A 27809-nucleotide genomic window follows, 5' to 3' on the forward strand; every position below is an offset into this window, starting at 1 on the left:
CATTTTAGCCATTTTTAAGCGTACAATTCAGTGGCATTAATTACATTCACAATGTTGTGTAACCATCACCATAGCTATTTCCAAAACTTTTTCAACACCCCACACAGAAATTCTGTACCCATTAAGCAATAACTCTCTGCTCCCCTTTCCCCCAGACCCTGGTAACCTCTAGTCTACTTTCTGTCTCTATGAATTTGATGGTGTTCTTTAAAGCTCCTGAGCACCAAATTTTAATCTCAATTAGTTTCCAAAACATTTGTCCAACTTAAAAAGCTCCAAGTTGAAAATTATAATACATAAACTACATGGGCATAAAACCTTTAATTTTGGGATTTCCCTGGTGGTTCAGTGGGTAAGACTCCGCGCTCCCAAGGCAGGGAGCCTGGGGTTCGATCCCCGGTCGGAGAACTAGATCCCAAATGCATGACGCAACTAAGAAGGCCGCATGCCGCAACTAAGAAGTCTGCATGTCGCAACTAAAAGATCCCGCATGCCGCAACTAAAGAAAAAAAAAAAGATCCCACATGCCATAACAAAGATCCTGCGTGCCACAACTAAGACCCGGCAGAGCCAAAATAAATAAATAAATAAATAAATAAATTTAAAAATAAAACCTTTAATTTTTTCCCCTTTAATTAGCTTTCTCCATCCAGTTCCAAACAGGGAGAATAAGATCAGTGAGAGATCACACACAAGCCTCCTCTCCCCTCTAAGACCGGCTCCTTGTCCAATTTGTTTTGTAAGATCAGGATTCTTGATCATGTTAAAGTAGGAACCAGGAGGTTAATTTATGCTACAAGCCAACTGTTAGCTCAGGGACCAGCTGAGGGTTTTTTTGATTCCTCATCATACCGGTTTTTTCTCTGCTATTTCTGAACATTCTATTTCAAATACAGGCAATTTATCTTCATTCTTTAGAGCAGGGTTGTTAACCTGAGGTCCTGGGATGGTTTGTGGATAAGCCATTCAGTAAGTCCATTTACTTCAAGGGGAATAAAATGACATCTTTATTTTAATTAACCTCTAACTAAAAACTGCATTTCCTTCATTTAAGGAGAAACCACAGCAGTAGTAGCAGCACCTGTCACTTTAGAAGCACTCATAGAAATCAGTGATATTTTCATAGTACATCTTGGTTGTTGCATAAACTTTGAAGTATCATTTACACTAATCCTACTGTGAAATTACCTTAGTCCATAGAGGTGCTACTAGAACTTGCTATTTAAGGTGTTAATAAACAAACACATATATTATCACATCACAAGTTAAAAAAATGTATTTTGATTACTTTTTGATTATGTTTAGTATTTCGACTGAATTTCAGTATAATTGGTTTTCTTTGCAAGCCTACTTCATGAGTTTTAAAAAATGCTTTAAAACTGTGCGGGGGTCTCTATGCTTCACCAGACTGCCAAGGGGTCTGAGGCACAAAAGAGATTAAGAACCCCTGGCCTTTTGAGGGGGTCACTGTAGAAAACTTCCTACTTGCAGGATGGCAGTTTGGGCCAGATGCATCTTTTTAAAGGATTTTGGGGGAATGATTGAGATTCACTACTCAACATTTACATTACTACTTTGCTGTCTCTTAACACTAGGCATATAAGAACACTTCTTGGTGCCAGGAATTTTACTTCTTCTACCCCAAAAGGGCTCACATTTGGCTGAGTTAGAAGCGCCCGCCAGAAAAAACGATTTGAATCATCATTGGTACACCAGTTCCATTTCTGAAGGAAACTGACACCTTCAGGGCCATAAAATACCCAGCTTTCCATTTTGATGGGGCAGGCACAAGTGTGGACCCTCGTCCTCCCCCAGCACACATACCTCAATTCTATGGCAGTGACCTCCTTGGAGCAAGTTCAGCCTTATGTCTGGAGGCAGGACACAGCATTTCCCACTTCTTGGTCTGGCTGGTGGGTGGCTGCAGAAGGGAAAACCCACCCCATGTGGTCAGGCCAGGGCGCCCTCCCAGGGAGACCCTGCACCCTTGGTTTACCCTGGAACCCTGTTTCCAGGTCACCTTTGGTCAAGTGCAAGGGCCCAGATCTAGCCTCAGTGTGGATCTGCCTCTGGGTCGAGGGCCCCCTCCCAGAAGAGTGCATTGATGGCAGTGGCTTGCCTCTCCACGGCTCTGAGTGCTTTATCTTGGAGATTTTGGGGTAGCCGAAAGCACCCTTCTGTGGCTTATGTAGGGGGACATCTAACCCCACCTCTTACCTGAAGGAGAGCTGGGAGATGGACAGAAAAGGTTTGGATGGTGTAGTCCCGGGCTGGAGAGAGACCGACAGTCCTTCGGAGCCTCTTGGTGAAGACAGCAGACGTCTCTTCCTTCTCTTTAGGCATGGGGTTGGAGCTCGTGTTCTCCACAGCCCCCTTCAGGTGGAGCAATCCAAGCGGGTCCAGTAAGGGCTGTACTGTCCTCCAAAGCCTCAAGCCAGAGATTCCCTTGCACCTCCCCCATCCTCCCCCCTCCCCGCTTCCATCAGTCTGTGGATGATCTTTCCTCCATCACTGGTCTCCTCCTCACCCTCTTCTATCCTGGTCCATCTCATCACCCCTCACCCATCACCGCAGACTCCCTGGCCTCATTTTTGCGCCTTCCAATCCATCCTCTCCTCATCCTTAGGTCCCGGGGTGATCTGTCTGAAATAGAAAACTGACCATCTCAGCCCCCATTTCAAACTGGCTCTGGTCCCCAAAAACCCTCCATTTCTGGCCTGGCACTCAAGGCCCTCTCAACCCAGCTGGTCTCATCTCCCACTCCCTGCCCCGGCCTCTGCAGGCTGCCATGCCCTCCCAGTCACCAGGGCACGTCCTCTGTGTGGTCCCAGCGCATGGCTCATCTCTCTGGCCGTCCACCCACCTACCCCACGGGCCTGGCCATGCACCAAGCGGGCATCTGAAATGCTTGCTGAGGAGCAAAATCTTGAGAATGTCGCCACCATCTGTGCAATTGTTATGGCTTCCCCAGAGTCCCACCAAGTCTGGGCTTTCTGGAAGCACCACTTTGAGAGACAGGCCTGAGGGTCTCACCCTGGGGGCCATACTGTGGAGACAGCGCCTCTTTTCACTTGACCTCTTGCTGCTGGGCCTCCGTGCCACAGCCCTTGAAGAGCCCTCGGAGATGGCCATCATCTTTTCCACCATTCTCCCATGAATCCACTTTAACCTGGGAACACCTTAGGAACAGTGCCTGACTGCCATCCTCAGAGTGGGCACAGACCCTCTCCCACTTTCTCATGCTCTGGGTTCCTGGTTCAGCCTTCAGTGCCTCTTGCTTACTCCTGGGCCCAGATTCCTTCCTTGAGCTCTCAGCAGGTAAAGTGGCCTCCAAGGTGGCCGACTGTGTCAGGAGGGAGAGGCAGGAGGGCTGAAGAATGGCAGACTCCGTGTTCAAGTCTCAACTCCACCCCTGAGGCCACTGAACCTTTCCACTGAGGGAGCAAGGATGAAGCCTCAGGCTTGGGGGTGATGTCTGGGGCTCAGCCGTCTTGCCACTGGGGAGACTCCCGCTGCCGGAGGGGCAGAAGGCAGCCAAACAGAGCTCTCACCAGCCCCCCTGTCCTCTGCCCAGCCTGAGCCTCACCCCCACACCCCCCTAGGGGGATGGGGGCTTGCACTTGGCCTGGCATAGACCCCAAACCACCAGGGCGCATGGGCAAGAGCACGGAGCAGCTCCAGCCGCAAGGATGGAGATGCCAGAAGCTGAGGTCCGGGCTCTTCTGAGCACCAGCCTTGTACTCCCTCACCATGATGGCAGCAGGAGTGCTGCTTGGTCACTTCCTGGTCATTTGGTGAGTCGGGACTGGGTAACTCAAGCAGAAAAGGGGGCTCTGGGAGCCCCCCAGGAGAAGGGCTTGCAGGTGCTGCAGTAGCAGTCCCAGGAGGATTAACTGTCTGGGGCTCTGAAATGCACATCATGGATGCAAGCCCTGCAAGGGCGCTCCTGGGCAGAGGGACCATGGGTCCATGGCCCCAGGCGGGGAGGCAGAGTTTGGACTTGGGGAGGGGGAGGGCGCTTTGGTGCAGCAGGAACAAGATCCTTCTCAGACGGACCACTGCCTGAGGGCTGTCTCCAGGTGGGAGCCACAGCTGGACCTCCACCTGCAGGGAGGCAAGGGGTTGGGGTGGGGACTGGGTGGAGGGGTGGGAGGACCCTCCAGGCCACTTGCAAGTTTGAGTCTAGGTCAAAGGTGAGAAGCCCAGCCTCTTCCACTGCCCAATCCCCCAGTGGGCTCATGTGGAAAAATCCTGTCCACACTGCCAGGACCTCAATGACGAACCCAAGGACACAGTTACTCTCTCCTCGCCAGGGCCCAGCTCCTCACGCTGGCATTCAAGGCCCCCATACCTGGCCTCGCTCCCATCCTTCACTGTGTCCCAGGATGAGCCCTCCTTTCTCATCTTTCCTCTACCCTCCCCCACCCCTCATTCTTGCCCCCAAAGCCTCTGCTCAGTTATCCCTCCCCCCCACCTCTCTCACAGCTCCGCCAAAGCCCCCTCCCCAATCCCTGTGGGCCTCTTGGGCCCAGCGCTTTATCTCTGCAACGCGTTCAGGGACTGCCGGTTGTCTCCTGGTTTCACTCGCCCAGCGGGGAGCCGGGTCCCCTAAGACAGACCTGGGTGGGGGCCGGGCAGGTGCCAGGCCACGGTGGGCTCAACAGGGGGCCGTGTGTGGCTCTCCCTCCTCCCCAGCAGGCCCAGGAGGAGCCGTGCCTGAGGCCAAGACAGGAGAAAGGACGACAGGAGAGCCAGGTGCAGTCCCTAAAACAGGCTCTTTAATAACATTATGTCTTCACTGAAGAGCTTCGCTTTTCCCACCCAGCGCCGGGCGGGGGCCGGCAGGGTCCGCGGGACGGACGGCCACGTGGGCCATCGCCGCGCGGCCGGGCGGGTCCGGGTGGCCCCAGGGCCTTGGCGCCGCCCGCGCCCGCCTAGTAGAAGGAGTACTGGTTCTCGACGGCGCGCGTGCGGCCCCGGGCGCCCTCTCCCGGCCCGGCCTCTGGGGGCTCGTCGGCGCCCCCGCCCGCCGCCTCCAGCAGGCGCTCGGCGCTGTTGCTGCGGCTGCGCGCGCTGAGCGGGCCCTCGGCGGGGCGCGAGGCGCCGGGCACAGACGCTGCCGAGGACGACGAGGCGGATGAGGACGAGGCGCCGCCGGCCTCCGAGGGCGAGGCAGGCGGGCAGGCGGCCGCGGCGAGGCTGGAGAAGTAGTGCTGGCCGGCCGGCTCGCTCCAGCAGGCGGGAGGCGCGGGCGCGGCGCTGGGCGAGGGCCCCGGGTCTGCAACGGGAGACCGCGGGCCGTCAGCGCCAAGCCTGGGCCCTGGGCGCCCCCCGCCCCACAGTCCCGGCATGCGGACAGGGGCCAGAGCCCCGGAGGAACGGGGTGGCCTGGCATCACACAGGGAGCCGGGAACCCGAATTCAGCGCGCCGGGTTCCAGCCCACCTCCCCGATAACTAAAGTCATGGGTATAGGCGGCAGCGCGCACACACAAACGGCCCTCCACCCGCGTGCCGGGCACCCTCACTCACCCCTCCAAGGCTTCCTTCCTTCAACAGCTCAGCGCTGAGCCCCACCTGTGCAGGGATCTAAGGGACTCCACCCCCTTCCACCTGCCAGGAATTACTCAGGACACGGATCCCTCGGGGCTGCCACTCTCCCGCCCATCCTGATGGCCGAGTTGCTTACAACTTGCCCAAGACCGGGTGCTCATCCCACCGGGTCTAGCATGGTGGCAGCCTGAGGGTGACGCCCTCCCCCACTGCCCACCTGTCTGTTTGCACGGGCCAGGTAGGGGCGTCTTACCAGGTGGGGGGCCCTGGGCCCGCACATAGCTGCGAAGGGTGATGTCTGCAGAGCCCCCGGACTCCAGCGGGATGGGGTGGGTGTGGAAGTGGCGGAGCATGTCGAGCACAGACTGGAACCACAGGTGCTGCACATGGCACTGCCCGTGGCCGTTCAAGGACAGGCGCAGGTGCTGTGGGCATAGATGGGTGTGGTCAGTGTGGGGTGGGGGGGGTCCTGGACTGGCCCCATGCTTGGCAAGTGCCTTGGAAGGTCACACGGAGGACCAGGTCTCATAGAGGCCACAGGGGTGGTGTCAGAGTGGGGGGCCCCTCACACATGAGCCCGTCTTAGGGGGGGTCATGCCTGTGGCGGGGATGGGGAATGAGGGCCACAGAGCCAGGCTGGGACTGGAGGCAGCATGCATCTGTCCCTATGCTGGGAGCACCCACATCAGGCCCTTCACACACCCCCTCCATCCCTAGTCTCCAAAAGCCCTAGAAGGTAGAGATTACAGCCTCCACATTAGAGATGGGGAAACCCAGGCACAGGGAGGGAGAGACTCGCCCACAGCCGCAGAGCACAGAGCTAGGAAGAGAACTCGTGTTTGGGTGACCCTCCCACCCCAGCAGCTAGGGGTCTGCCCACTGTCCCCGAACAGGCAAAGCCCAGCAGGCTGGAAACAACCCCCAGGGTGGCTGGGGAGGAATGGCTGCAGATGCTACTCAACTGTGCTGCAGCGGGAGAGCGCGGAGCACGGAGGAGCAGTGCCCACCTGGGCCAGGCGCCTCAGGGAGAGAGAGGGGCCACAGGCCTGTGGTCTCTAGTGGTGAGCCACAGGTCTCTGGCTTCAGCCCTATTTTGCTCCATGTGTATCTCACAAGGGGAAGAGTGGCCGTCTCTGGGGTGTGTGTGGCAAGAGGGGTGATGACAGGAGGGTGCATGGGATGGGGGAGCTGGCCTCCTAGTACAGGAGAGAGAAGCCCTGGGGAGGAGGGGAGCGTTCCCATGAGTGAGTGCTGCCGCTCGGCAGGGCCAGAAGTTGCCAGAACAGTGTGGGCCAACCCGGGGAGCACTCATGGCAGCCCAGGGAAGGGGCTCAGCCCAAGAGGAACAGCATAGTGGGGTCACACCACAGCCTCAAGTCAGGGTGGGGCCTCTGGGGACAGAGACCCAGGGCAGGCAGAGTTGGGCCCCAGGGAGCGTGTGCCTCTCAGTCTTTGGAAAAACATTCCAGACATTTATTATCTGAAGGTGAAAAGTGAGGCCTCGGAAGGCAGAGGTCTTCCTTCCCGGGAGGTGTATGAGTAGCAAGCTGCTCTATCCCACCACTAACTTCTCCAGCTCTGCACAGGACTCTGGACAGACACGGTGCTCTGAGAGGCACCAGATGTGGTGAGCACAAAGTTCAGGGCTGGGTTTTGCCCTGGAAAGAGCGGAGCCTCCCGCTCTGTCTCCCCTACCAAACATCCTGACACCACCCCCCGACCCCACCCGCCTGCCCCATGCCCCACGGTGGGCTGGGCACCATCCGAGCCTCTGGCTTGGGCATGCATAAGACTCGGGCCCTCCCAGGAGGCTGCCTTGGGGCCGTGCCGGCTAAGAAGTAAACTCCGGGTCAGGCTGCCAGGGACAGCGTTAAGTGCCTGGTTGTCAGAGGAACTGGTGAGGGCAGCTGCTTTCCAAGGAGGTGTCCCCAGGGAAGCGCTGCCCATGGGGCCAGGGGAGGGCCTGAGCCAGGCCAGCTGGGGGCTGGGACACTGGCTACCAGTGCAGGCCTGGAGCAGGAGTCCTAGGGTGCCCCCTCCTCCAGCAAGGACTGACGGGAACTGTGTCCTGGGAGGAGCCAGGGCTGGGTCTGTTTCCTTAGCGGAAACTCGGGATGGGGGGGGAGGGGAGTCTGAGGTTCCTGCCCACTCTGTCACACTGAAACCCCCCACGGTCACTGGACTTTCTGTCATGTTTTCTTTTGTGCCTTAGGTCTTTATTAGCACGCAGTGCCCTTCCTTGAGAGCCCGCCTTCCAGGTTCACAGTCATGCCTTTGCCCTGCCCTGTCTGGACCACCCTTCCACTTGTCTTCACCTCAAGGATTCTCTGTCCATTGCACGTCTCAGGTCAAGGTCCTCTCCTACTCTGGCTGGTGGGGTCAGGAGCCTCCTCTGGCCCCCCCCTTCTCTGCAGCCCTCCTGCCGGGCCCAGCTCCTCCTCTTCTGCCTGGCTCTCGAGGGCCCACTGTGTGTGGTTCCCTTCCACATCCCCTGGCCTGGCATGAGCACAGGCCTGGCCCGGAGCTGGGGACCAGGAAGGGCTGGTGAACTGTGCTGGGCAGGGGAGAAGAGGGGCTGTTGGGTGGGTGGAGCATTGGTTGACCCCAGCCCTGTACTGAGGTGGCTCTCGGCGGAGACCCACAGAAGCCCTAGTGCTACGCGATCCCCAATGCACAGGGTCAAAGTCAAACCCTCAGAAGGGCCCAGCCTCCTGGGGGCTCGGCCACCAGCAGGTGATTTCCCCATCGGATAATGGCGAAGCCATGTCTGGGGCAGACTGTAGCCCCACAGAGAGGTGCAGGAGGGATGCGAGTGATTCGGAGCATGGCCAGGGGTAGGCCTGGCCTGTGGGAAGCTATGCCACCCCTACACCCATGGAGCCTGCTCCTGGGCGCAGGTGCAGCCTCAGGACCAGGGCCACCTCAGCCCCCCTCCCCCTGGGCTGGATACTTCTCCCCTGTGCCCCCCGCCTTCCCTGACTTCCCTGACTTACCTTGGCCTTGCCCTGGAAGTTGAAGGTCAGCACGTACTCCCCAGGCCGAGTCTCACTCTGGCGGATCACGAAGAGGCCGTGGCTCCGGGGCCCGCCTGCCAGAACCAGCTGAGCTGCCTTGACCCGTGACAGTGTCCCGTGGAACCAGGGGTAGTCAGAGAGCTCCAGCTCGGGCTCAGCCTCGGGCTCCGGCTCTGCTCCGTCCTCCACTGCAGAGGGATGACAGTGTGAGAGGCGTGGGGGAGAGAGCGGGCACATAAACGAGAAAAGGGATGCATCATCTTGTTGGGTTTTTGCATGTAAGATGCTGCTGAATAATTTAGAACGAGGCAGGGAGCTGACCCACCCACTAAACGTATGAGGTAAACTGAGGCACAGAGAGGCGAAAATGATAGAATAAGAGAATGTAGATTTAAACTACAGACTGGTTTAGCAAATAGCTTAATGATAAGAATGTATCACATGATGGAATGGGTGCCATTTGTCTCAAGGATAGACCATTAATAGCAATTGGCGGGACTTCCCTGGTGGCTCAGTGGTTAAGAATCCGCCTGCCAATGCAGGAGACACAGGTTCGAGCCCTTGTCCGGGAAGATCCCACATGCCGCAGAGCAACTAAGCCCGTGCGCCACAACTACTGAGCCCACGTGCCACAACTACTGAAGCCCGCACGCCTAGAGCCTGTGCTCTGCAACAAGAGAAGCCACCGCAACGAAGAGTAGCCCCCGCTTGCTGCAACTAAAGAAAGCCCGCACGCAGCAACAAAGACCCAACACAGCCAAAAATAAATAAATAAATAAATTTTAAAAAATAGCAGTTGGCAAATGGTTTCTGTTCTCACATAACATACATTAAATGTTCTTGCACCTCCTGAACCAGTAACAAAACTCCTCAATACCCCAGCTGTATCTGCTTGTATGTATAACATCAGAATATGTTTATTTCACAATCATCGTGCAGTTTTCTCTGGTTTGGTGGGATCACTTAATTTCCTGGGGTCACTCTCTAAGTCGGCAACAAACCTGGGAACAAATCAAGTGTCTTTGTCCCCAAGCCCTCGTTACAACCCTTTGCACCCCTTTCTGTGAGCATTTTCTACTGAAACCAGGGCCCATGGGAGGGGTCACATTCCTGGACTAGCCTGCAAAAGCCAGAACAACCGAGTAGCTGTGCAAAGGACCCAGTGGGATGAAATGTCACAGCTTCTGAGGCTCAGGAAGGACTTGGGAGAGGCCTGGGGGTGCCTGTGGCCTGGGGTGGGGGCGCAGGGAGGGGCAGCAGGAAGAGTGCAGCCCCACTGCACCTGTGTTATTGCTGTCACTGCCGCTGCCACCTGGGGACTCCAGGGTCTCCAGGAAGGTCTCCAGCGGGACATGGACCAGGGACTCCCCGACGGCATCTCGAGCTCGGCTGTGTGGGGCCGTCACCACGGCTGCCGTTGTCTCTAGGGGCCGGGGCAGGTCCGCTGCTGGAGAAATGGCAGGTGAGAAGCACGTCTGTCTGTCTGACCATCTCTGAGCGACCGCCCCCTCCGACCCTGCCCTCCACTACTCCAGCCAGCTCTGTCCCCACCTACCATCCGTCAGGAGCTCACAGCTGCAAGAGGCCACACGGCTGGCCAGACAGCTTCCCCGGGCACAGGGGAGATCGGCATCTTCCTCGCTGTCCCTGCGAAGGCAAGAAAGCGCAACCACGTCCTGCCATGGGACTCGGACCACGGGCTGCTCGTGGAGCCAGGCAGTGGCAGACAGTCCCACGGCCAGCATCAGCCCTGTCCCTCTGCCTTCATGTCCCTCTGTCACACCCTCAGCTTGCTCTGTGGCCACCATGTGAGTGACCGCGCCATATGGAGATGTCTCCTGGTGGGTGCAGCTCTCCTGGAGGTCACATGACCCCTGCCCCCTAACCCATGACAGGCTGCCCTCCTCCTAGGATCCCACGGAGGCCCTCATATAGGGGCAGGGTGTGGTGGTGGGCGGGGCCGGGGCCAGCTCCCTTCCCTGCCCTGGGCCTTTGTCTCCCCATCTGTGCCAGCTCTAAAGTACCGCAAAGTGAGGTTCACCTTCACGGGGGCTGGGGAAAGAGTCTGCGGAGCCGATGGCTGGGATGGTGGCAGGGGAGGGATTACAGCCACTTTGGGATGGGGGTGGCGGGGTGGGGGGGGCCTGGGGGGCGCTCAGGACTTTAATTGTGCTTCCTTAAATGAAGCTGTTAATTAGAAGGCAACAGCCCCTCCCCCGGGGCTTGGCTCACCCCAGTAGCCAGAGCTGCTGCCAAATGCTCAGCCGGCTGGCCTGCCTGCCCCTCCTCCTCCTGGCCTCGGGATCTCTCCCGCATGGCGCAGCCAGCCTCCCTGCTGTTCTTCCTGCACACAGCTGACCGTAGCTGCCCTCTGCTTATTACTAGCCATGGCTCCCCACTTCCCTGACCTACCAGCTTCCGGGGCTCTCATAGAAGTCTCCTCCTCATCGGCTCTAATTCCAGTCACCCGAGGGCCCCGACATTCCCTGCGAGTCCCAGGTCCTCACACACCTCCACAGCCTTTGCTGGGCTGTTCTCTCTGCCCTCCTCCCTCCCGCCCCCAGCCCCCTCTGCCAGGCTCAGGCCCACCCTTTCTTTAAGCCACAGAGAAGGGGGGCACCTCTACCAGTACAGCTTCTCGGAGCCCCAGGACTGGATTAGGGGCCTCCCGGTTGGTCCCCCACCCCTGGCACTTTGGGCTCAGCCCATCACTACCCCTCTCCTAGTGGTTTCAGCCTCCCCTGGAGTGAGAACAAGACTTGATTCAACTTCCCTCCAGGTCCCCAGACCCTGAAACTACAGCGCCTGCTGGGAGTGGGGGTGTGGGTGATCCTGGCCAGCACCCACCTGGATTGGACTGCAATGAGAAAATCCCATGTGTCAAGCTCAGCTCCTGCCCTCACCAGGAAGCTGCTCCCCGTGAAGGCTGGACCAAGGGCACAGCCGAGCTAGGCACCCCCACCCCGTCTTCCCATCCTAGGAGCACTTGGGCACTCACCCAGGGTCCACACAGCCCTGGATGTCAGCTACCCACGAGTGCTTCTGCAGGGAGTCGATGGTCTCCAGGATGTACTCTGCTCCGTTCTCCACCTGGGGAGGGGGTGGTGAGAGTCCAGATCACAGTACCCTCAGCAGGAGGCTCCAGAGCCCAGGACAAATGGCTCATCCCACCCCTCCCCCTTGGGGGCTCACTGGTGAGGGCAGCAGGGAAGACAATGGGGTCCCGGGGTGGAGCCCACACTCTCAGCAGCCCCTTCCTCCTGGGCCCACCCCTGGGGATCATGGAGATGATGTCCAGCCCTGCTGAGCTCAGGTCCTCAGGCCCTGGAGATGCAGCCCTGGAGGAGGCCATGCTGGCTGGGTAAGGGATGGGGAGGTGGGGTGGAAGGGCATCACAACCCTCAAGTCTGTGAGGGGCCGGCTGGCCCAGCACTGAGTTGAGGGCCCACACGCCTTTGCACCTGGAACTCCGCCTCTGTGGCCACACCCCTGGGATAAGAAGCCTCCAGAAGGGAAACAAGGAGGAGAAAGCCGGGCCCAGAGTGTGATCCTGCACACACATTGTCTGATGAACCCTGCCCAACAGCCCCGTGAGGGAGGTGATGCTTTCCCCATTGTACAGATGGGAAGACTGAGGTTCAGAGAGGTCTGGTAACTCGCTCAAAGTCACACTAGCGCTCGGTGGAGGTGTTGGGACCCGAACCCAGGTCTCTAAGGCCAAGGCCTGGGCTCTGAGCTTCTTGTCGCGTGTCTCAGTAAAGAGCGGTTGGACTCCCAGCATCTCAGAGCTGAGACGGTCCTCGGAACTGCCTTCATCCCCTCTGAATGGATGGGGAAACTGAGGCCCAGAGCGGGCCGGCAGGTGAGCCCCTTGGCCTCAGGGCTCCTGAGCGTAATCAGAGACACAGAGGCCACCCAGCTGTCGGGGGCGAGGCTCTGACCTGTCTCATCCAGCAGAGGAGAGTGCCAGGCAGGGAGGGGCCGTGTCCTCAGTCCCCTGCCTGGGGTGACTCAGGGTACGGGGTTGGCAAATGTTTGCTAAATGAATAAGAGAGTTCATCACTAAACAAACAGGGACAGTAAAAACATAAACCCAACCGGGAGCCTGGAGAGGAGGTGGGGGGGGCCTCCATGCAGCTTCGGGTGGGTGGAACCAGGCCTCCTTGGGGACTTGGCCTCACAAACATCCTCTAATCCTCCAAGGAGGCACGGGGCCACAGCCCTGGCAGCCTGGAGCCATGTCCTCAGCAACCCAAGCAGGCCACCCCGGTGATGTGGAGCCTGGGAAAAAGAGGAGCCGCCCCCAGACTCACTGGGGTGCCTCCCTGCCCACCCTCAGGGCCTTTGTGCCCTCTGTGGGACCAGGCAGGTTCCCACACTCCAGTGCTGGTGACAGGAGCATTTGCATAACTGCTGCAGGCTGGCTACCAGTTCCTGCCTGTGGGGTGGGTGCGTGCTGACTCCAGTGGGGGAAGGGAGGGGAGGAAGTGAAACTCAGGACCTTCACCCAGGCGCAGGAGGAAATGGGAACGGGGCCGCACATGGTGGACTTGGATGACACCTGGGGCATTTGGCTTTGGAGCCCAGGCCAGGATTCACATCCTAGCTCTGTGCTTGACATCTACGTAGGATCCTGGGACCCCCCAACCAGGGCTCCCTCCCCCTGCCCTGCTGCTGGTCCTTTACCCTCACCTCCCCCGACACTGCCCTCGAGCTCTGCCACCCATGAGGGATCTATGGGGCCCGGGGTGGGGCTCACCTTGAGCACGAACGTGTTGTCCTTCTCCGGCATCTCCAGGGGCATGGTGGTGCGGACCTCAATGATGGCCGACAGAGGGATGCTGACTTTGGGCCTGGAGGCCTGGGAGGCCAGAGGAAAGGGCAGTGAGACAGTGCCCCCAGGGCCTCCTGAAGCCCTCTCCCCCCTCCCCCCTCCCAGAGGTCAGAGCAGCCCTCTGCTTAGGATGTCAGGCAGCCCTGGCACAGAGGTGTCCCAATCCCCATTTCACAGATGGGTAAGTTGAGGGAGCTCCTCGGAAACAGAGGGACCTCCCCGTATAGTCACACAGCAAGTCAGGGACAGAGCTGGGACTGACATGAGTCTCCCACCTCTGAGCCCTGAGGGGGTGAACTCTGTCCCAGCTGCCCTTCCGCCCAGCGCACCTACCAGATCTGTGGTTTTCACATTTTTCACCTTGACCCATAGTAAGAAATACATTTGACATTGTGACCCAGTACACACACACAGGTAAAAATATCTCTGAAACACGTTTCAGCAGACAATGCTTACCCTGACTGTGTGATGGAGTGTGATATTTTCTATTCTATTCTAGTTCATATAAAAAAAAATGCTCATCTCCCCCTTCAGACTAGATTTTCCACAGCACAGGTCTGGAGCCTCAACTCAGAACAGGACTCCTGGAGCCGGGCAGGCCATGTCTTTAGGTGGAGGAAAAGGGACCAGTGTGGGATTTAACCAAGGTGAGCTGGCAGGACTCCTGGGGACAGCCACTCTGTGCCTGGACCCCCCACTCTGCCCCCAAAGCTCCTGGCCCTGGCCTGAAGGCCCCCCGGGGCTGCCTTGAGACTGAGATTCCTGGCAGGGCTTGGGCTTTGGGACAGGGGCTTTCTTCGGAGGAAAGGGAAGGGCCACACGTTGGGTGGGCAGGCGGATGGGAATTCCTGGCAGCACTGGCTGCCATCCAGCAGAGCAGGGCTGCGCTTGGGGCGGTGACCGCGAGGCTTGGCTGACCATGGCAGGCCATCAAGCCAGCCAGCGGGGCAGGGGCCGCGGTCCTGGAGTGGGTGGAGCTGACAGGTCTGCAGTGAAGGCTGGTCTGGGAACTATCGCTGGGCTCCCGCTGGCCAGAGGCGGTGATTCCTCTGCCTGGCACTTGAGGCCCATCTGTCCTGGCCTAGCTGCCTTTCACCCGGCTCCAGCTCACTGTTACCACTTCCCTGGACGGAGCCATCAGTCTGTTTCACGACCCCAGACCTTGGCTCACTCAGCTTGAGTCTCTAGAAATGCCTGTCCCGGGGCCCGGCCACCTGGTAAACACTTATGAAGCTTCTCCTCCTTGTGGCCCCCAGAGCATCCTGTGCTCACCCCATTGAGGTTTACCATCCAGTCTAGCAAATATCACTTGCCTGGTGGTTCCCTAACGGCAGGGGGCCAGCATCATTGCTCCCTGGGTCCCAGAGCTGGCCGGCCTAGGGCTATGAGGGGACCTGGGGTCCAGGAGACTTTTCCTGCAGGGTGAGCGAGGGGGCAGGATGCTGGAAGCCTGACACACGGGGCTGTATGAAAGAGCAGTCTGAGGGTCCCAGAAACAGCCCCTAAGCCTGCAGACCCCAAGCCCCGGTCTGCTCCAAGGGTGCAGCTAGGCCTCCAGGGGCAAGAGGAGGAAGAAATCTGGACTGTGGGTGGGTGAACAGGACTCAAAGGCAGGGGGAGTGTCAGCAGGGGCTCCCCGTGGGGCTCATACACCCTGGAGCCAAACATATTTGGGAAACCGGACCTGAGCCCTCACCAGGCATGCTTCCCTGGCTCACTCCTGAATTCACAAACATTTGCATGAAGAAAGGAGGGTCTGAGGCCAGATCTGGGATAGGAACCCACCGGCCTTTCTCAGAGGTTGGGAAAGTGACCCCTCAGGAAGCCTGCCCTCTGCCAGCGGTGAATGGTGGGCTGCAGGGGGTGGACAAAGGCAGAGGGCACCGGTTGCTGTGTCCTCTCCCTCGAGGGCAGCAGACATGCTATTTACAGCCGGGCAGCTGTGGTTGCCACTCAGGGCCCAGAGGCGTTGAAGCCCTGCCCTGTGGGTGACCCTGGGAAAGCCCCACCCCACTTCCCACCCCTCACTGGGCCTCGGGTCTCCCTGTCTGACAAATAGTGGAGTTGGGCTTAGTGGTCTATGATTCTCTCAGGGACCTAAAGGTGGGGGCCTGGGCAGGCAAAAAGTCCTTGGTGAGTCTGGGCGTCCTGGGACTTGGGGAGAAAGCTCTTCAGAGAGTCAGTGTGTCCCTGGGAAATCACCTCTCATGCGGCTCATGGGCACCCAGCCTTGGGGAGCCCACACCCTGCACCTCCAGGGGAGAAAGGCAAGGAGGAGCATCCAGAGTCCCGACAGACAGGGAGATGGAGAAAGAGGCGAGACGCAGGGTGGCTAAAGACAGCGGGGATAGAATGGGCCCAGAGGTGGGTGAGGGCCCTGGGTGGTTCTTGGGGCTGCCGCACCAGCACAACCTCCCACCTTTCCAAGCCTCCCAGTGCACAAGGAGCTCCCACCTCCACGCTCCTTTCATTCCCGGGACCACCAGGGTGATGGGTATAATTAGCTCAGCTCTGCCTCCCGCGAGCTGTGTGACTGGGCAGGCCACACCCCGCCCCCTTCGTTCGTCTTCTCTTCTGTGACCTGGGGACCATGCTGCCCACCTTGCCGGGGCAACTGGGAGGATGAGGGCTCTCAGAAAGCGGGCACTATTGTTAGAGTTATTCCCTCTTTCCAAACAAGGCAGATTTGCTCCCCTGGAGGAGACCCAAAGCTGCCCTCAGGGCTCTGATGTTGAGCCCCCAAGAGAGGGGAGGGCACAGTGCACTCAGGTGAGCGGCCACGCTGGTGACAGCTAGGAGACGCTTAGCTTTTGAAATCTGGGCCGGAAAGGGGCCACCTGGGCAGGGGCTGGGCTGGAGCGTGGCCCAAGCTGGGGACAAGCAGATTTCCCCTGAGCCAGATGCAGACCTCCAGCAGGCCTTCTGTGAGTGTGCCAATGTCACTGCCTGCTTTCCTCTCTGGGGAGGCTCCAGCCACCCAGGGGCCCCAGGTGAGGAAGAGAGGGGTCCAGGCAGCCAGGCTCTCCAATACCTCCAAGAACAGTACCCAGCACCCCTTCTGTAGCCAGAGGGCCCTTCTGACACCTCACAGGCAGAAAAAGAGGGCCTGAGGGGTGACTTGTCCCAGAGGCAGAGGAGGGCCCCTGGCATCCCAAGTTCCTGACCCTGAATACTCCATCCCTCTGATCAGATCAGGCAATGTGGTCCCCGAAGCCAGCCCCTCCACGGTCCCCCCAGGTGGGGGTGGGCACTCACCTTGGGCGGCACGAAGAACTCTAGGCGGAAGCGCTCGCCTGCCACGGCCCTGCGCAGGAGCAGGCGACACTTCTGCCACTGGGCGGCGCCCCCGGGGCCCGCGGCCGCGTCGTCGGCCACCATGAAGCGCAGCGCGCCCTCGCGCTGGATGTCCACCAGCTCCACCTTGGCCGCCAGCGTCCGCGACAGCCGCAGGCGCCGCGTCCACTTGTCGCGCGGCTCGGCTGGGGGCTCGGCGGCCCGCGGGGCGGCGTCGGGCTCGGGCGAGGAGCGCCGGTGCCACATGTCTCGTACGCCGTCCACCACGCACAGGCTCATATTGCGCAGCGAGAAGCCCTTGCGGACGCGGGCCTTGGCCGCCGCGTGCGCCGACACGTCCTCGGAGCTCCGCGAGTGGCCGTAGGGCGCGGCTTTGAGCGCCGGGGGCCCCGAGGGCTCGGGCTCCATGGCGTCTGGGGGCTCGGCCGCTCCCCGGGGCGCCGGCCCGGCCACCAGCACGCGGCGCACCTCCTCGCTGAACACGTCCAGGAAGTTGGCGGTGAAGTGGCGGGAGAAGGAGGCCCCGGCGTCGGGCGTGTCGTAGGCCGGGTTGTCCCGAAGGAAACGGCAGAACTTGTGGGCGAAATCCACGGCGGCCGCCTGCGCGTGCAGTTCGCAGAACTGCCGCCAGTCCGGGACCGGAACCGGGACCGGGGCGGCGGCGGCGGCGGCGGGGCCGGGGGCTGCACCATTCATGGCTCCCGTCCCATCGCAGCCCCCGGAGGCTGCAGGCGAGAGAAGCGAGTGAGTGAATTCCTGACCCGTGTCCAGAGCGCCCACCTGCCCCACTTCCCCAGGGCTGTGTGCAGCCTTTCAGAGCAGCTTCAATGTGTGAGGAGGACAACCAGGCAGGGGGGACACGTGTCTGCAAGAGGGGCACTGTCCTTCAAACAGCAGTCTCAGGGAACCCCAAGGTCATTCCTGGGCTTGGCGAGGGAGGCTGGGATGACAGACGCCTTCAAGTGGGGTCCCCAATGAGCCTCCAAGTGACCTCGCTTCCCTGAGTACCCTCTTCTGAGGGTCCCCAAAGTTTGGTGGACAGAAAGAAGTCATGCGCAATCCTCTTGGCTCTACCTTTGAAATATACCAAGAACCCCACACCTCCGCTGCTCCCCGCCATCCGTGCTGCTGTCCTGGGACCCACACGACCCTTTCTCCTGCCTGCAGTATTTTAGCAGCCTCTTCATTGGCCCCCCGGAACCTGACCTCAACCCCTATAGCCTGTTCTCCACCCAGGAACCCAGTCATTTCTAAAACAAGACAGATCAGGCCCTCCGCTGCTCAGAATCCTGCAATGGTTTCCCACCCCACTCAGTGTAGAAGCCAAAGTCCTACCCATGGCCCCTGAGGCCTCATGTGACCTGCCTCCATTTGACTCTCTGAGCTTATCTCCTGCCACTCTTCTTGCCCACTCTGCTCTGGTCACACCTGAGTCCCACCCCAGGGCCTCTGCACTTGCGATTTTTCTCTTGTACTTGCCTGGAATGTCCTTTCCCCCCCACCCCCTCACGTTTTTCAGGTTTCTGTTCAAATACCATCTTGTCAGATAGCTCTCCTTGCCCACCACTCTATTTAGAATAAGAAATTCTCCACCCAGCGCTGGTGTCTCCGAGCCCTTTGCCTGCTTACTTTTCTCCACAGTGCTTATCCCCATCTGACATTCTGTTTATCCACTTGCTTGGTCTTGTTCCACCCCCCCTGGACCGCACCACCCCCAGCACCACACCCTCCCCGGAGAATGCCAGCTCCACAAGGCAGTGGTTTTGACAGTCTCATATGTGGCTGTGTCCCCAGTGCTGGGCACATAGCAGGTACTCAGTAAACACTGAATGAATGAATGAACAAATGAATGTGTTCAGCACACCAGGCATGTCACAACTGTCACTGCCCAAGCCGTCACATGGGGCCTGAGAACACACAGCTTGTTAGTGACAGACCAGGGATTCTCACGCTGACTCTGAGACCTTGGGGGTCACCTCCCAGTGTGGATCTAGTATGACCAGTTTTTCATACTGGCATTGAAGGCGCTGCCTCTTCAGACTTCTTTCCCTCACCGTGGACTGACTGCCTGCTCTACTTGTGTTCCCACCTCCTGGAATCCTGTTCCCTCCAGAGCTCCCATCCAAATCGGACCTTCCTGAAGAGGCCCTGATCGGGGAATCCCACCTTCCTCCTCCTATCCCCAGGTCCCTCCACGCTTCCTCACTCCGGATAGCCAAAATGCATGGTGTGTGTCTAGTCATCTGGGGGCCTTGCCTCCTCATCCCCCATCACTCCTGGGGGCACAGGCCCAGCCATTCTGTTTATGCATCTCCTCCCCCAACAGGCCAGGGTGAAAATTACTGGTGGAGAAGAAGTGGGGTGATGTGGTCCTGCCCTGCCTTAGGGAGCCCCTGTCTGAGGGGGGCCGGCCAGTGTTAGGGGAACTGAGACAGGGGGTCATGCCCTCGCCTGCCTTTCCAGGATCCCCACAATTCCCAGCGTGGCCCTTCCCTCACAGCTCCTGGGAGCACCATCTCCTCTCTCCTCTGGGATCCAAACTCTGTAATTAATCGCCGGGTAAAAATAGCTGCCCCACTTCTGTGAGATCATCTGCGGGGCCTCTGGGCCATAGGGCACCGTGGGAATTCCCTCTCACCTTGGGGCAACCTCGGCCATCGATCTGCAGTCAATAACCACAGGACAGCCCCAGGGAGGAAACAGGCCACTTGATGAGGCCACTTAGCATGGAGGACAGTTTTCTTTCCAAACCAGCAGGTCTCCTCAGAGACTCTCACCCCAGCACTGGGGAGAGGGGGAGAGAGTAGCAGGGAGTTCGGAGGGCTTCCTGGAGGAGGTGGGGCTTGCATTGGGCTTCATGCTGGCAGAGAGGATGAAGAGTGACTTCACTGCAGTCATGAGCAGTAACTTGGAGGCAGACTTTTCAGGACATGGGGGAGGGGCTGGGGGAGAACAGGGGCTGAGGCACCCATGAATATGGCTCATGCTGGGCCTTTCTCCTGCTCTGCACTTCCTTCTCATCTGGCTAACTCCTACTTATCCTTCAAGAATGAATCCAGGGGCCACTTCCTCCAGGAAGCCTTCCCTGACTCCCCTGCCTCCCCAGCCCAGGCGACAGGTGTTTCCTCTGAGCTCCCACAGTCCCTGCCTGTGCATCCCTCTAGCGAGGCGCCCACTGCAGGGTGCCCCAGGTATCTGTTTCCATGTCTGTCTCCCACCTGGCACAGGCACTCCTTGGGGGCAGAAGGCAGGCCTGAGTCATATGCCCGGAATGGGGGTGGAGGCAGGAATGCACCTCCCACCATCACCAAGGCCTTGGCCTGACCTGTGGAGAGCGGGCGTTTCTGAGGGTGGGGCGGGGACGAGGCCCTGCAGCTGAGCTTGTGAAGCCCCGTACCTGGGCTCCAAGCCCATCCATTTACCCAGCAGGGCAGTGCTCCCCACAGGGGCCATCTCTCTCCCTCCTGAGACCACCAGGAGGGTCAGACTAGGTGACAGGGCAGCCTGGGAAGGGCTAGCACGGGAGCCAGCAGCAAAGTGTGGATGCCCCACTTGCCATAATTTTGCCCTCCATGGGGCAGGTGGGGGCAGGGAGGAAGTCGGTCCCAGTGCCACATCCTCAAGCATCAATCCCCGTCCCTCCCACTCTTCCTGCTGGTTGAGAATATTCTTGGCAAGGAGAATGGGCAGAGTGGAGGGACAGGACCCAGGGGAGAGGCTTTCACGGGGGGAGGGGGCGGGGGGAGGGTCCCATCTAGGCCTCACTGGAGGCAGGGGTGGAACTCAGAGAGGAATCTGCCAAGGGTAGGGGGCACATGTCCTAGGCAGGCACTGGCCTGGGAAGCACTGAGGTTGGGCCTGCCTTGACCTCCCCCCTCCCCTGTCCTGACCGCTTGCTGACTGGCCAGGAGCCTATGGGCCTGATGCCCAGCACAGCAGCCCTCACTGTCCCCTGGGTCCAGCTGGGGCTACACAGAAGTGGCAGGGGTTGTACAGCCAGGGGTAGAAGTCACAAGCAGCCGGGCCAGCCCGGGAGCCCCAGCCCTAGTTACAGACTGAAGCCCAGGCATGGCTCTCTGTGAAGGGGAGGCCGCAAGCCAAGAGGAAGACAGCTCAGCCCCAGGAGGGCACGGGTGTGCTGTCCCCAACTGCCCGTGGGCCAGAACTGGGGAGGAGACCGAGTGCAGGGACTCTGCTGACCTGGGCTCCAGGCCTGACACCACTGCTCTCTGGGTGAAGGACGTTGACCTCAACTCCAGCCTCTGGGCCTCAGTTTCCTCACTTTAAAAATGAGGATGAGGGAATTCCCTGGCAGTCCAGTGGTTAGGAGTCCGCGCTTCCACTTCAGGGAGCACAGGTTTGATCCCTGGTCAGGGAACTAAGATCCCGCAAGCTGCGTGGCATGGTGAAGAAAAAAAAAAAAATGAGGATGAGGGGCCGCCCCTCCCTGGAAGGACAGCACAGGAAGTGGTCTCTGCTGTGTTATAATCCATGTGTACCTGTGGGCAGGACTAGGGCTCTCCAAACCTTTGGGTGGAGCCAGGAGGTATCTCCAGGGACCAGTCAGTGTGACACCCAATCAATCATTCTGCAGGTGACCACAGACCCAGATGCGGGAAAAGCAGAGCCTCAGGGGGAGGGGAACCCAGAGGTACCAGAAGCAGGGTGGACGAACTCACCGGGCTCCTACTGTCTGGCCTGTCCGGGAAGGTTTATGGACTGACTCCAGCAGGCCCTGGGCTCTCCCTCCTCCAGGGGCTCCTTGGGAAGCCTCACCTGAGTCTCTGCCTGTGTCACTCCCCAGCCGGCTGGAACTTTCTCCCTCACTCCGCTGACTAGTCACATTCTGCCCCACCTTTAGGCTATGTACAACACTCTCCTCTTCCAGGAAGCCTTCCCCCTACACTGGCCCTTCCATCCTGAGCTCCCATGGCCCCGTGGTCCTTGGCCCTCCTGCTTCCACGGGCCGGGTCCCAGCTCCCCCTCCTCCAGCCCCAGGGAGCCAGAAGAAACCTGCCAAGTCAGTGCGGGACAGCAATGGACTGGCCGGTGGGAGATGGGGGCTCTGTCTCGGGCCAGGCCCTACGTCTCCCGAGGCCTCGGCTCCCCATCCATAACATGGGGGGCTAGGGCAGTGGCCTCCTGGGGCCCCTGTCATGGCCCTTGGACACTGAAGACTGGGGCCCTACAGTCCCTCCAGGGGTGGGACCAGAGGCAGACAGGAGGTTGCCTCTCACCTTCACGGGCTTCTTCTATGAGGACTCCGGTGGAGACAAAGGGAGCCCCACCCCCATTCCGCCTGGCCTGGGGATCAGGTGGTGGCCCCCCAGCGGCCCTGGGTGGGCAAACCACCCTCCCCAATCCATCACCCTGGGGTTCTTCCAGGCTCAGCTGGGCTGTCTGGCTTCTCCTCCTGGAGCAATGATTTTTGTTCCCATCTTGCCAGGGCCAGAGGGCGATGGGATGGGGCTTCAGGGAGGCAGGGCAGGGGGTGGGATGGGGAGGGGAAGCATAATCCAGTCCCTGCCTGTTGCCTTTCCAAGCCATGGACTCTACTAACCCCTCCGCCAAGAACCAGACGGGAGAATCCCCCAACCCCCACCCGGTTAGATGCCTGGGAGAGGGGGCGGCTGGTCTTCCGGTGGTAAAAATAGCACTGACAATTGGAAAAGAGGAAAAAAAGCCAGCCATCAGCCCCCAGTGGCACGCAGTTCCGGACCCCATGGCCAGGTCATTCCTTAAAATATTAATGAGGCGGCCTAGCCACCCCACTAATGGGCCGGTGACCAATCGATCCAGCGCACAGTGGGCAGCGGCCTGGAGGGGCGGGGGGGGGCACCGGCGCGGTCCAGGCCCACACCTGCGGGGGAGGGGGGAGTGTTCCGGGAGCCCCAGCTGGAGCTGGCCTCCCTACCACAGGAGACAGCCAGCCCCAGGGGAGGGAAGGAGGCCCTGCAGAGCACACCAGCCGCCCAGCAACCTGAAAGGCTGCCCTCTGGGTGGGGGGCAAGGCCTGAGCGGCATCCTCCTCTGTGCCGTGCTCCGGGCTGGGCTGGACAGTGCTCCCCGCCCTCTCCCCCGCCCTACCGCGAACCACTCACGATGGGGAAACCGAGGCCTCTTCTTGGGGCCTCCCCAACACAAGGAGAGGAGACAAGGCCTCCCTCGGCTCCCCCCTGCCCTCCAGCAAGCTGGTCCCTACCACGCTCACCGATGTCCTGTCCTCCAGGCTTCTCAGGACCACCGGCCCGGCCCAGCCCAGCTGACCGCGCACTTTACCACCAAGCCTCCTCCCAGCTGCCCTCCTGGCCTCTGTGGGACCGTATCCCCCCGTCGCCCCTCTGCACCCCGCCCCCTGCAGCACACAGACAACCTTCGGGCCCGCGACGGAGGCAGAGTACCCAGGGCTCAGTCTGTTTCACTGTTGGTACTTGGGCGTTGGTTCTTAAGTCTACTCCCTACCCCACCCCCCCCTCAGAAAGTGTCCCCACAGGACAGGCTCTGAACCAAGGCCTCCTGCAAGAAGGACGTGCGGCTGGAATTCCCCGACCTTCCCCACCCAGAATATCTGTGCTCGACCCATGACCCCGGCAGGAGGCAGGAGTGGGCATGATTTCTGGTCTTAACACTCTTGAACTGGCTGGGTCTTTGCTGCAGAGTGGGGAGGGTGCTCTGATTAGCGACAGGGACAGGTGTGGATTAAGAACCCTTGGGACTCTGCCCCTGTTTGTGGGGGTCGGTGTGGGGGGAGGGAGGGGCGGTGCGGGACTCAGCTGGCCCTGGCTTTTCTGAGTATCAGTTTCCATAGCTGTAAAGTGGGACCATCCTGCTCGCCCACGCAGACCTGCCTGCTTCGTGGTCCAAGGCCTGTGCTGAGGAGCATCGCTGGGAGGTGGCTGCTAAAAGCTGGCGGAGCAGCTCTGTGTCCTCACGCCTTCCACGCAACTGCCAGCCTTTGCCACCATGGGAGTGGGGAAGCCCTTCTGCTGAGCCCCCGAGCTTTCACTGATGCCCCCGAGCTTGACAAGCCCCTCTGGCTCTGGGACCTGCAGACCCCTGGTCCAAGGGGGCCCCACAGCTGCATCCGACAGCTGCTTCCGTCACCGGGGCCCCGTGGCCGGGGCGTCTCCCCTCCTCCACATCTGACATCTGACACATGGGACAGTGGAGTGGTTAAAAGCCTGAGATCTGGAGCCAGACCGGCTGGCTTTGAATCCCAGCTCCTCTGCTTCCTAGCCGTGTGACTCAGCCTCCTGGGGCCTCAGTTTCCTCATCTGTTAAAACAGAGGGTAAAAGGGCACTGACCTCAAAGGGCTGTCATGAGGATTAAATAAGTAATTTGTTTAAAAATCAAAGCTCCTCTGCTTCTACTTCCTAAATGTCTTGTATTCATTCCCTCTTTTCCTCCCACTCCTCTGGGCAGAGGACTCCTCCCAAACCTCCTTGTTTCTCACGATCTCCCCCCAGCCCCTGACAAATCCAGGCTCCACAGTGTGGCCAAGGTCATCTTTCTAGGACTCACATCCAATTGGGCTATGCCCCTGTTTAAAACCCTTCTCCCCTCACATCTTCTCTGCCAGGAAGTGAGGATTCTCCCGTCATACAGTTGAGGAAATGAGGTTCTGCCGAGGGAGGTGACCGGCCCATCATTCACTGGATTTGTACTGAACTCCCACCATGTGTCAGGAGCCATGCTGGTGGGTCCAGGGCCACAGATTGGTGAGGGGGGAGTGTGAAGCCAAGTTCAGGTCTGTCTCTTTCTGTAGCACATGCTACTCCCAGCAGGGCTTTGTCCCTGGGGAGCCCTCACTCTGAGGGCACAGTAGGGGGACCCAGGCCCTGCCTGGGGAAAGGAGATGGCCATCGTCAGAGGAGAGGGCACTCTGACAGGCTGGAGGGTAGGGGAATCCAGGGCTGGGCCCTGCAGGAAGTCGACATCAGATGAGCAGGGAGCGGGCCCCAGGACAATAAGCTATGCCGGGGCCTGGGGGCTCAGGAGGGAAGCCTATCCTCCTTCAGGAGCACCTGGTGCTGGACAGCTCCTGGACAGGCTCTGTAGGTGGAGAGCAGGCTGGGCTGGCTCTAGCTGCACTGGCCCTGCCATCCTGGCATTGCAGAGCAGACGCGCCAACCCCTCTCCGTCCTTGGCCTGAGCCTCGCAGTCTCTCCCTCTCTCTCAGTGTCATGGATCTCACCTAGGCCCTGATTCATAACCCTCCCAGACCTCCCTGGGCCATGGCCCAGCCCCCCAAATCTGCCGGACATCCCCTTCAACCACTTAGCCCACCAGTCTGCCTCCTGGCTTTTTTCACGATACGCATACCAGCGACTCCTAACTGAGACCTCCAGTGCCTCCCCTCGGTTCTGAGTATCCCAGAACTCTGGGTACTGCGGATGCTCATAAAGCTTCCCCAGGCCTTTTCCCAAACAACTGAACTCCCAGCCTGGCTGATCTCCAGGCACCTCAAACTCACCACATCCAAGTTTTAATACATCCTCTTCCTCCAACCCTTGCTTGTCCACTGCTCGGAGTCTCAACATGTAGCCTGGCACTGCCCCACCTGCTCCTCTGCACCAGTAGCTGGCAGGCCCCTGAGCCCAAGGGGGCCCCGGGCATGCCCCCCTTTGTCCTGTCCCGGCCTCCACTCTGCCGCCCCTGCCCCTCGTCCCTCTACAACACCACATGGCTTGTGGCCTGTCTTCTCTACCAAACCGTGAGCCCCCAGCTGGGTGTTATACCCGCCCCCAGGTGGGCCCTAGACACAGAGGGTCAGAAGTATCTGGAGAATGGAGCCCAAACCCTGCTTCACCCAGAGGAGCCAAAAGATGCTGTACTCCCACACACTGCTCTGCCCGAACAGGTGTGGGCCGTGACCTCCTCTAGATGTTGAAGAGTCACCCCTGCTCTCCCCTGGGACAGAGCACAGCCATAAAAACAGACCCACCCAGGTGAGTGGGGAAGAGAAACCTCCCCAGTTTCCAAAGCTGCTGCCGCCCCTCCGGCCCCACGTGGACAGTGAAAGAGCAGGAAGCGAGGCAGGCTCTAAGACTGGACCCGAATGGCATGGGGACAGCTGCCAGGAGGCCCAATATACCTAAACTCCCAATTCCCTACAACCCAGAATAGACAGGCAGTGCAGGAGGTAGAAACCAGATTCTTGTCAGAGAGAAGTGGTTTAGAAGCCTGGCTTGTTGGTTGAGTGACTTTGGGCAAGTCATTTCACTACCCTGAATCTGTTTCCTTCTCTGCAAAATGGGGATAATAATAGAACCAAACCCCCAGGGTTGTTGTGAAGATTATATGAGAGACGCCACAGAGGCCCTTAGCCTGGCACGAGTCAGCTCGAAACCAAATGCTCAGCCCTGGGGGTCCAGGCTCCACCTGCGTGGGGGGTCCCACCTCCTAGGGAAGCTCACCCTTGGGTGTGTGCGGGGGTTCTCCCTGGGAGACCCACAAAGTAGGGAGGAGGGGTCTAGAAATTTTAGACAGAGTTTTCACAGTAAGGGTAAGAAGAAAAGCATATGCATTAACTCTTGATTCCTCAGAACCATTCAATTATCCCGCATCAGGATCTCCTGCCCATCGTCATTCATGCCCTCTAGAGGGGGAGAGGAGGCAGTCTGTGGGAAACTGTCTCTGAGAACCCCATAAATGCCCTGAACCTTGCCACTGCCCCCACGGCCAGACCTCCTCCAAAGTTCTTAGAGCTGAAGGGTTCTAGGTCACTCCCAGCCGATGGCCTCCTGGATGGAGCAGGGAGGCCAGGATGGAAGAGATTTGTTCAAAGTGGGGGGCAGGGTTGGGGGGTGGTTCAGATCACACCCCCCAACAGAGGCAGCCAAAGTCTCTTAGGTAACCATCCCCTGGCTCCTCCGTTCTCTTAGGGGTGCCCATTCACCGCATGCTCAGCGACCTGTGTTGGAGGGGGCAACTCTTGCTGGTGACCCAGCTAGGAGGTAGGCAGCACCATCCCCATTTTACAGGGCAGATAATGGAGGCTCAAAGGACAGAGGTAGGGTTCAATCCAGGTTTGACTCCCAGCCCTGAGGCTCTCCCCTGCACCAACTGGCCTATCCTTGTCCACGGTCACTCCTGGGGCTGTCCAGTCAGCCCTGCGCGGCTCCTGAGGGGTCCCAGTCATTGCAGACTTCTCCCCATGAAAACCTAACTTCGTGGGCTGCTGGGGTCCCTGCCTCTGCCCGGTCTTGGCCCGCTGGTTTGGCGCGGTGCCGGGCCCCGCGCTGCCCGCAGGTTCATCAATGGCTGAGGCCGAAGGGACTGAATGGAGGGCATGAACCCGCCCCTTCTTAAAGGCGCCGGCCTCTCCGGCACCCTCAGCGATCCTCCCCCCTACCGAGGGCTGCAGGAGAGTTCCCGGGGTGGGCGGGTCGAGAATGGAGACCGTGAGAAAGAAGGCCTGGGCCAAATGGAGGGCGTGCCGGCCCAGCGACTGTGGTCTGGATAGGGTCCCTCCCGTGGCCGGCACCCTCCTTCCAGGTTGGCCCTCCCCCCGCCCCCGCACCCTAGGGAAGAGACCCCAGCGCTCTACCCGCCCCCAGCCCCCAGCCAGAGACCCCCTCCTCCAGGGGGGCCCGCTGCGCTCGCCCCACCAAGGGGTCTGGGCCCTGGGAAGGGGCCTGGGCGCAGCTGCTCCGGAGGCGGCTCGGCCCCTCCCGCCACTCCCGCCCGGCCCGGGATGGGGGTCGGAGAGCCGATCCCCGCCGGGGGCGCGTCTCCTCCGTCGCGCTCCCTCCCACCCGCGCACACAAAGACAACACGCGCGGACCGGGGCGCGTGCGGCCGCGCTCCCCGGAGCAGCAGTGCGCACACACACGCGCGCCCTCAGGGACGGAGGGAGTCCGGGGTGATGGACTGGGGGACGAGGGAACTGAGGACAAGCAGGCCATACCTACAGGCGCGCAGCTGTGGCCGGGAGGGCCGGGGCGCCGGAGGAGCGCTGCCCGGACCGCGGCCGGCCTCCCGGGGCCCGGCGGCTCATGGCCAGCGGGGGGTTCGGGGTCCCTCCGGGAGGGAGCTGGCGTTGGCGGCGGCTCCTCCCTCCGTCGTCCACAACCTCGAAGGCTCGTGCGCTCCTCACTGGCCCAGCGCGGCCCC

The 27809-nt window shown here is 59.9% G+C and overlaps 1 protein-coding gene across 2 annotated transcripts; it reads right to left on the reverse strand.

The window, feature by feature from the left end:
- Positions 1 to 4900: 4900 nt before the first annotated feature.
- Positions 4901 to 27806, reverse strand: SH2B2 (SH2B adaptor protein 2). Of its 2 annotated transcripts, none has more exons than XM_061209030.1 (9): positions 27604 to 27806; positions 16655 to 17418; positions 13325 to 13426; positions 11564 to 11655; positions 10121 to 10212; positions 9848 to 10012; positions 8545 to 8753; positions 5805 to 5976; positions 4901 to 5278 (listed from the first exon to the last, which is right to left on the reverse strand). In XM_061209030.1, exons 2-9 carry the CDS (start codon positions 17387 to 17389, stop codon positions 4935 to 4937), a joined length of 1911 nt encoding a protein of 636 aa, XP_061065013.1. In that variant the 5' UTR covers positions 17390 to 17418; positions 27604 to 27806; the 3' UTR covers positions 4901 to 4934. The 2 variants fall into 2 exon arrangements, with proteins under 2 accessions (XP_061065013.1, XP_061065012.1); XM_061209029.1 differs by having other exon boundaries at positions 9848 to 10009; positions 27604 to 27653.
- Positions 27807 to 27809: the final 3 nt, after the last annotated feature.

Source organism: Eubalaena glacialis, chromosome 13 (genome assembly GCF_028564815.1).
Source record: "Eubalaena glacialis isolate mEubGla1 chromosome 13, mEubGla1.1.hap2.+ XY, whole genome shotgun sequence".
Taxonomy (NCBI): domain Eukaryota; kingdom Metazoa; phylum Chordata; class Mammalia; order Artiodactyla; family Balaenidae; genus Eubalaena; species Eubalaena glacialis.